The 9,124-nt window shown below is 37.2% G+C and overlaps 1 pseudogene and 1 gene segment (V, D, J or C); both read left to right on the plus strand.

Moving 5' to 3' along the window:
* Window positions 1–3,324: 3,324 nt before the first annotated feature.
* On the plus strand, window positions 3,325–3,956 carry LOC119819803 (annotated as a pseudogene).
* Window positions 3,957–7,781: 3,825 nt separating this feature from the next.
* On the plus strand, window positions 7,782–8,275 carry LOC119819805. The segment is given in 2 exon segments: window positions 7,782–7,872; window positions 7,947–8,275. Coding segments are annotated over 2 exon segments (375 nt in total).
* The last annotated feature ends 849 nt before the right edge of the window (window positions 8,276–9,124 follow it).

Genomic DNA, 9,124 nt, shown 5'->3' on the forward strand with positions numbered 1-9,124 from the left:
ATATGGAGAGAGTGGACAGCCTTGTCGTGTTCCTGAATTTAGTGGGATAGACTTGAGTTTCTCTCCATTTAATTTGATGTTAGCTGTCGGCTTGCTGTAAATAGCCTTTATTATATTTAGGAATGACCCTTGTATCCCTAATCTCTCCAAGACCTTTATCATAAAGGGGTGCTGAATTTTGTCAAATGCTTTTTCTGCATCTAATGAGATGACCATATGGTTTTTATCCTTCAGTTTATTTATGTGATGGATTACATTGATAGATTTTCGTATGTTGAACCAGCCTTGCATCTCTGGGATGAAGCCTACTTGATCATAGTGGATAATTTTTCTAATGTGTTCTTGGATTCTGTTTGCCAGTATTTTATTGAGAATTTTTGCATCCATGTTCATGAGTGAGATTGGCCTGTAATTCTCTTTCTTGGTTGAGTCTTTGTGTGGTTTAGGTATCAGGGTAATTGTAGCTTCATAAAAGGAATTTGGCAATGACTGTTCTGTTTCTATATTATGAAATACCTTAAGGAGTATAGGTATTAGGTCTTCTTGGAAGTTCTGGTAGAATTCTGCATTGAACCCATCAGGTCCTGGGCTTTTTTTGGTAGGGAGGTTTCTGATAACAGTTTCCAATTCTTCACGACTAAAAGGACTATTTAGAGCATTTACCTGGTCCTGGTTTAAATTTGGTATATGGTACTTACCTAAAAAATTGTCCATTTCTTTTACATTTTCCAATTTTGTGGCATACAGGCTTTTGTAGTAAGATCTAATGATTCTCTGAATTTCCTCTGTGTCTGTGGTTATGTCCCCTTTTTCATTTCTGATCTTATTAATTTGTGTGTTCTCTCTCTGCCGTTTGATTAGTTTGGCTAGGGGTTTGTCAATCTTGTTGATTTTCTCCAAGAACCAGCTTTTTGTTTCAGTGATTCTTTGGATTGTTTTCTGTGTTTCTGTTTTGTTGATTTCTGCCCTCAGTTTGATAATTTCCAGTCTTCTACTCCTCCTAGGTGAGTCTGCTACTTTCTTTTCTAAAGCTGTTAAGTCTCCAATGTGTGCTTTCTCTGTTTTTTTTTAAAGTGGGCACTTAATGCTATGAATTTTCCTCTTAGTACTGCTTTCATAGTGTCCCATAAGTTTGAGTATGTTTTGTCTTTATTTTCATTAAATTCAAGAGAGACTTTAATTTCTTTCTTTATTTCTTCCTTGACCCAGCTGTGGTTCAGTAGTTGACTGTTCAGTTTCCATTAGTTTGTAGGCTTTCTGGGGGTAGCATTGTTGTTGAATTCTAATTTTAATCCATGGTGATCCGATAATATGCAGGTGGTTACTAATATGTTTTTGTCACTGTGGAAGTTTGCTTTGTTACCGAGTATGTGGTCAATTTTCGAAAAGGTTCCATGAGCCGCAGAGAAGAAGGTATATTCTTTCCTGTTTGGGTGGAAGGTTCTATAGATGTCTGTTAAGTCCATTTGGTTCATTACCTCTATTAAATCTCTTAATTCTTTGTTAGGTTTCTGTCGAATTGACCTGTCCATTGGTGAGAGAGGAGTGTTGAAGTCTCCCACTATCAGTGTGTTTGGTTTGATGGCTGCCTTGGGTTCTAGTAATGTATATATATATATATATATATATATATATATATATATATATATATATATATATATATATGGGTGCTTATATATATATGGGTGCTTTCGTATTAGGGGCATAGATATTCAGGATTGAGACTTCATTCTGATAGATTTTTCCTGTAATGAGTATAAAGTGTCCCTTTCCATCTCTTCTGATTGATTTTAGTTTGAAGTCAACTTTGTTAGAAATTAGTATGGCCACACCCGCTTGTTTCTTAGGTCCATTTGCTTGATAAACCTTTTCCCAACCCTTTACTTTGAGTAGAAACTTTGATTTTGATGTACTTTATAAGAAAAGGAATAAATTTTAAAGAAATATTGCAACATGATGAGCAGGGACTCTTTGTGGGCCAACACCAAGTTTTGGGTATATTGGTATTGGATTACTGATGAGAAATGTATAATCACTTTTGGGAAGGTCTCTATAGGTTTCTTCTTCACCTTCTTCACTTTGGAATAACACACCTATATGTGTATAGTTATCACAGTTTGGTCTTACTCTGCTATTATGAAACAAAAAACAGATTTTCTTGGAAGGTTCCTACAGAAGTCAGGGGAACATAGTTGGGGTTAGACATGATGACAATATATTTTATACATGTATAAAAATGTATACAATAAGCACAATTATTTTGAAAAATTAAGATAACAATTTTATATATGTTTAGAATTTTTATACTTGTCCATATTACACTGTGTATATTTCCCCCACAACTCCTACCCTTCATTTTCTAGATATTCCTGTTTTTGCTATATTCTGCTAGACATTTTCATTTCTAAGTTGTTAGATATTTGCACAAATAGTTCTGTTTACATATTGAATATATAAAAACTACTTTTAGTTTCATATATTATCTGTATTTCAGACATAATTTTAATTAATACAGTTATTTCCAGTTACATTAATTTTCCTAAAGGTGATATAAGTTCCTTATTCTTTCAGATGACCTATTACTGTGGTGTCACACATATAGCCATGTCTTCTTGGTGCAATCTTCTGCTGACAGACATGAAGTTTATTTATGCAAGTTTTGGTAGATAGTGGTGCATTAAACATCAATGTGCAAATATTTCTGAGGTATGTTTATTTAGGTCATTTCAGTGAGATTTTGTGTGAAACCTTCTGGTAAGTAATATATATATATATATATATATATATATATATATATATATATATATATATATGTGTGTGTGTGTGTGTGTGTGTGTGTGTGTGTGTGTGTGTGTGTGTGTGTGTGTATGTGTGTGTGTGTGTGTATACATATATGAAATTAGGCTACAATTTCTTAAAATTTAGAAAGTTTTGAAATTTCCAGTCTCCACCATTATAATCAAAACCTCTCCATAAATCTGTCAGACAACCTTGTCACCAAGTGGAGAAAATGCCTGAGGCCACAAATCTATTGAGAGTTTAGGTCCTGTTGTTACACCCACAGCATCTGCAGAGCTGAAGGAATGGTGTGAGATGCATTTCTTCAAACAGGATCAGGACTTGAACTGCACTATCCTGTTGCTTGTCTCAAGTGTCTTCCACCACCGTCTCAAACTGGACTAGGTACTTATTTTAAAAAAATCCCCTGTTCTTGAATATGCAAATTACCTGAGTCCATTATGGTAAATACAGGAATGTCCACACCCAACAACAACATATGATCAGTGCCTTCTCCATAGCCACTGAGCACACAAGGCCCACACCATGGGATAGAGCTGTATCATTCTCTTTCTTGTGTCAGTAACTACAGGTAGGATATTTCTAATTCCAAACCTGAGGAGAAGACAGGAATTGAGGTGACAATGTCTCTGACAATCTACTCTGTGTTTTTCTTCACAGGTGTCCACTCCCAAATACAGCTGTATCAGTCAGGGCCTGAACTGGGGAAACCTGGAACCTCAGTGAAATTGTCCTGCAAGGCTTCAGGCTATACTTTCACTAACTATGAAATGCACTGGGTGAAGAAGAGTCCTGGACAGGGTCTGGAGTGGATTGGAGCTATTCATCCTGGTAATGGTGGTACTGGCTATGCTCAGAAGTTCCAGAGAAAGGCCAAACTGACTGCAGACACATCCTCCAGCACAGCCTACATGGAGCTCAGCAGCCTGACAACTGAAGACTCTGCGGTCTATTACTGTACAAGACACAGTCTTGCAACCACATCTGAGTGTGTCAGAAACCCTATAAGAGCAGGAAGCTGCCCTGGGATTGACATGACAGAGAAGACGAGCTTTAAAACATTCACAAAAACAATTATTCTGAATGTTGTTTTGTCTCTCACTTTTTTGAAACAAATTTTCAAAATTGTATCTGTGAAGGAAGGGATGCTGATTTAGTGTACACCATACCTTCACAGTTTTTTCACCAATGACCACATTCAATGAAATGTTTCTTCATTAATAAAATAATAAAAAAGTGAAAACTATGATTATAAAAACTCCATCTCTGGATTCTAAAAGAAAGGGTTATTTTGAAGGTAGTTTTTAATAAACTGAAATATAAATTTGAGTAGTAAAGTCCAAATAATAACTGCTGGGAAATAAAAAGTCCTTCAGAGTCTTAAATGTTACATGACTTCATGTTTATAGTTAACTCTGACAGGTTACACCATGAAAGATCTGATTAACAGCACCCCCATTCAGCAGAAAGCAGTTTGGAGGAAAAAAACTGTGCCCATTTTCCCAAATATTGTTTATAAATGTTTTTTTTACATTTAAAGGGGGGGATGAGCCGGGCGGTGGTGGTGCACGCCTTTAATCCCAGCACTTGGGAGGCAGAGGCAGGTGGATCTCTGTGAGTTCGAGACCAGCCTGGTCTACAAGAGCTAGTTCCAGGACAGGCTCCAAAGCCACAGAGGAAACCTGTCTCGAAAAACCAAAGAAAAAATAAAAATAAAATAAAAAAAATAAAGGTGGGATGATATAGATATGAATAATTTGCATTGGTATGGATTTTAAGGTCAATTTGTTATATGTACATGTATTTCTGATCTTGATTAAGGTATTGTAATTGTGTAGTTCATTTAAAAATGTAATGTATAATTAGGAAATATAGGTCGTTAATGGATAATCATTGATAATAGTTAAGCTTGTAGTCATGTTATTAGATTTTCTAGATATGTAGAGATATATTTCAGTTAGATAGACATTCTTCATATCTTTCAAAGACTGCAGAATATGGCATTTAATGTTTTAATAACTTAGGGTTTTTCATGACAATGAGACACGTCTGCTCCTGGCAGCACCAATCTACTTCGAGAGGAAGATGGGCATCGAAGAGGCTACTTATGGAGTTTGTTAGCCATTTGGGCAAGAAACTGCTCTTGCCTGGACTGTTGCATAAACTGGACACAAGGAACCCACAGAAAGAGGACTGCTGAACTTGCCTAAAGGTGAGATGGTCTTTTGGGGTTCCTGATTCATTAAAGAGTCTGCAAGACGTTCTGCAGGACACAGCAAAAAGTGACTGAACTCTCTTTGAAATTTCCTGCTTCATGAAAATGTCTGCTGGATACTTATGGGCCTGTAGGCTGAAGATGGATGCCCCAATGGTACAGAGGAACTTTGGGTGACTGTCCAGGCAGCCAATTGTCTCTGTCATTTCTAGAGGTTGACAGTTGCATATTTCTTGTTTACTTAGGTAATATTATATCCTTCTGGAGTCTTTGATGGAGTTGAAGAATAAATAGATAGTTATAGCTTTCCTTAGTTATGATAAAAGATAAAATCTAAATATTGTAACTGTAATATTTGCTTGATAACTGTTTTGTTATATGTAATTTTGCTATATTAAAGTTGAAGCCTTTCTTTTTTGTTTAAACAGAAAAAGGGGAAATGATGGAGGAGAGTTATCTGTCTATGTTACTTTCATTGGTTAATAAATAAAGAAAACTGCCTTGGGCCTTTAAGAGACAGAAAATTAGGTAGGTGGAGTAGACAGAACAGAATTCTGGGAAAGGGGAGACACTTCAGGCAGTCACCATGATTCTCCTCTCTGAGATGGACACAGGTAAAGATCTCTCCTGGTAAGCCACACCTCGTGGTGCTATGCAGATCACAAATATGGGTTAATCCAGATGTGAGTAACAGGCTAAAACTAATGGGCTCGGCAGTGTTTTAAAAGAATACAGTTTCTGTGTAATTATTATGGGCAAAGCTAGCCGGGTGGCGGGACGCAGCCCGCCGCTTCCTTCTACATGGGCCATTGGCTCCTATTAGAGATCTCTGTCTTAAAAGTATCTATATCTATTCCCAATATGTTGATGCTATTCTCAGCCTTGATCCCAGAATTATTTCTGTGCTGTGTTTCATGATTAATGCAGACATTCATGTCTATTCAAAGTGCTGAAAATAATGTTTGAGTACACAATCTCAAATGAGTCATTTAACCTCCCAGCTAAAGCACAATGATCATCACAAAGAGGCACTGGAAAGAATGTAAGATCTAGAATATAGGGGAGAAAGTCATGGAATTCTAATGTTAATGCTTGACTTGACCATTGCATATATGAGCTAACAGTCACTCTAGATTCCAGCACAAGACAGGAACAAACACAAAGACAGACTGAGAGCCTGTGAAATTGCTGAGCATGTAAAGGTGTCTACTGGGAGACTTGACAATACTATTTTTATTGCTTGCAGCCACATTGTAGAACAGAACATTTTAATTTCTTAAATTGCCCCAGGGGTAAATGCATCCCCCTTTGGTGCATGTGTGCACTGCTCTCACCATTAAATAAAATGCAATAATATTTTAAAATATTACAAAATGATGAAGAGGGACTTATAAAAGTCCACACAAATGTGGAAGTCTGTTTGCTTTTCAAGACTGATGAAGAAAATTAATCACTTTTCTTTGTACGGTCTGTAGGTTCTCTCTGTACTTGTGAATGATCCACCTCTATGTGTGCATAAAGCACTGATTGGACTAACAGTTTTAATTAAGAAAAGTGGAATTTAGGAAAAAGACTAATAGGAAGGTTCCAAGTGGAGCCAGAGGGACATATTTGTGGTAGATTTGATCATAATATATATCATACATTAATAAACAATTAAAGAATAAGCAAAATCATCTTGAAAACTGAAACTATTTTAATATTGTTTAGAATTTTCACTCAAATTGATATTGTAGATTATGTAATATTCCTGTAATTTTCTTTTATTTCTTGACCCACCTGTTTTTCCACTTATTATGTTAGACTGTTTCTTTTTTTTCTTTTTTTTTTTTTTTTTGGTTTTTCGAGACAGGGTTTCTCTGTAGCTTTAGAGCCTGTCCTGGATCTAGCTCTTGTAGACCAGGCTTGGTCTCGAACTCACAGAGATCCGCCTGCCTCTGCCTCCCAAGTGCTGGGATTAAAGGCGTGCGCCACCACCGCCCGACTTAGACTGTTTCTTTTAAACATTTTTATGTATTGGTATATGTAATTGTTTTCTCACCAATTTGAAGACTAATAATGAAATCATCTTATAATGTCTACATTTCCAAGTTGATCTTTAACTAATATAGCTATCTATAGTTGCATTGAATTTCCTCAGAGTGATGACATTTCTTTATTCCATTTAGAGAAAATATTTCTGTTGTATTGCATATATAAATACATTTTCTGGCTGGAATCATCTGTTTACAATTATATTTGTTTCCATAATTCAGTTATTAGAGAAAGTGATGCAATAAACTTTGATATACAAATGTTTCTATGGTGTGTTCCCTTTTGGTCATTTATGTCAGTTTTTATGCCACAAGGTGCAAAGGCAAATATAAATATATCTGAAAGGAGGCTAAAAATTCTGAAAATTTAGCAGGTTTTGGAATTGCTAATGGCCATCATCTTCATAATCACAGTCACCTCTTATAAATCAATTTGATAACCTTGTCTCAAGGCAAAGTAACTGTTTCAGGCTTGAAATCAATTGAGATCTTAGGCCCTGATGTGATTTACAGAGGGTCTGCACAGTGCTCAGGGAAGAAGTATGAGATTATTTCCCCAGAAAAGATTACATTTTGAACCTCAACATCTTGCTACCTGACCCAGGTGCCCTCTACCTCCTTTTACTCCAACTGGACTTGTCCTTCTTTAAGAAGTTCCCTGTTCATGAATATGCAAATAACACAAGCTTATTGTAGTTAGTTAATACAGGGATGCACACACTGTAACATCATATGATCAGTGTCCTCTTCACAGTCACTGAGCACACTAGGTCCTCACCATGGGATGGAGCTATATTGTCCTCTTGCTATTGGCAGCAGTTACAGGTAAGACTCTCGCCAAATATAGATTTCTGCACTCTCAGTTGACAATGGCATTCACTCTGCCTTTCTCTCTGCAGGTGTGAACTCACAGATCCAGTTGCTGCAGTCTGGGGCTGAGCTGGTGAGGCCTGGGGCTTCAGTGAAGATGTCTTGCAAGGTTTCAGGATACAGCTTCACAGAATACTTTATGAACTGGGTGAAACAGAAGCCTGGACAGGAACTGGAGTGGATTGGATGGATTGATCCAGAGGATGGTGAAACTAAATATGCTCAGAAGTTCCAGGGCAAGGCCACACTGACTGCAGACACATCCTCCAACACAGCCTACATGGAACTCAGCAGACTGACATCTGAAGACTCTGCAATCTATTACTGTGCAAGACACAGTGTTGCAACCACATCCTGAGTGTGTCAGAAACCCTGGAAAGAAGGAAACTGCCCTGAGTCTGAGATGACAGAGAGATTAGCCTGGAGATTTGTGGAGAAATAATCACTAGGAGTGTCCCTTTGTCTGTCAAATCTGTCTTTTAGGGTCTTTGTCACCTTTTCAAAAGGATTGCTGGGAAGGAAGTGATGCTGGTTCAGGATGTGTCTTAGCAGGCCATAACTGGACCAGATGTTTACCAGTCACTACCTCCATTGACTTGATTCTTTTTTATAAAGCAAATAGGATAAACTGTAACAATACATTATGATATAAATACCTCTTAAATCATAGGGACTGGAACTGTTGTTAGAGTAGCTGGGAATAAGCTATCATCACATCAGTATAAAACAAATCAACAGCATTTGGGCAAACAAAAGCCCCTTTCATAGTCCTGTTGGATTTCCTACAAACAAACAATGGCAGTTTGTTGGTAGGGTTCACTATAGATGTTGGGTTAGGTTCTTAAAGCTCTTCTATGAAATCAAATTGTATGTCTTTAGTTACTGATACATTGTGGTCATGAATTGCTTTTGCCAGGAGCAATCAAATTTCTTATTCTTTTAGGATTAAGGATAGAGCTGAGTGTCAAGCTGTGGAATCCTGAGGGTATAGTATCTGCTACTTTGGCAGCAAACTGGGCTTCTCCATAGATAGCATTGGGGGCACAGCAGTGGGATTCCAACCTGGGAATGTAAGAGGCCTGGTCCTGTTCATCAGGATCCCTGGTTGCTCATTCGCTTGCTTCCTGAAATTGGATTGTCTTTGTCACCACATCTATATTGACACTGACTGGATCAGTGAAATTGCATTTTGCATTTTGCAGGTATG

The sequence above is a fragment of the Arvicola amphibius genome, chromosome 7 (assembly GCF_903992535.2).
Source record: "Arvicola amphibius chromosome 7, mArvAmp1.2, whole genome shotgun sequence".
Lineage (NCBI taxonomy): Eukaryota > Metazoa > Chordata > Mammalia > Rodentia > Cricetidae > Arvicola > Arvicola amphibius.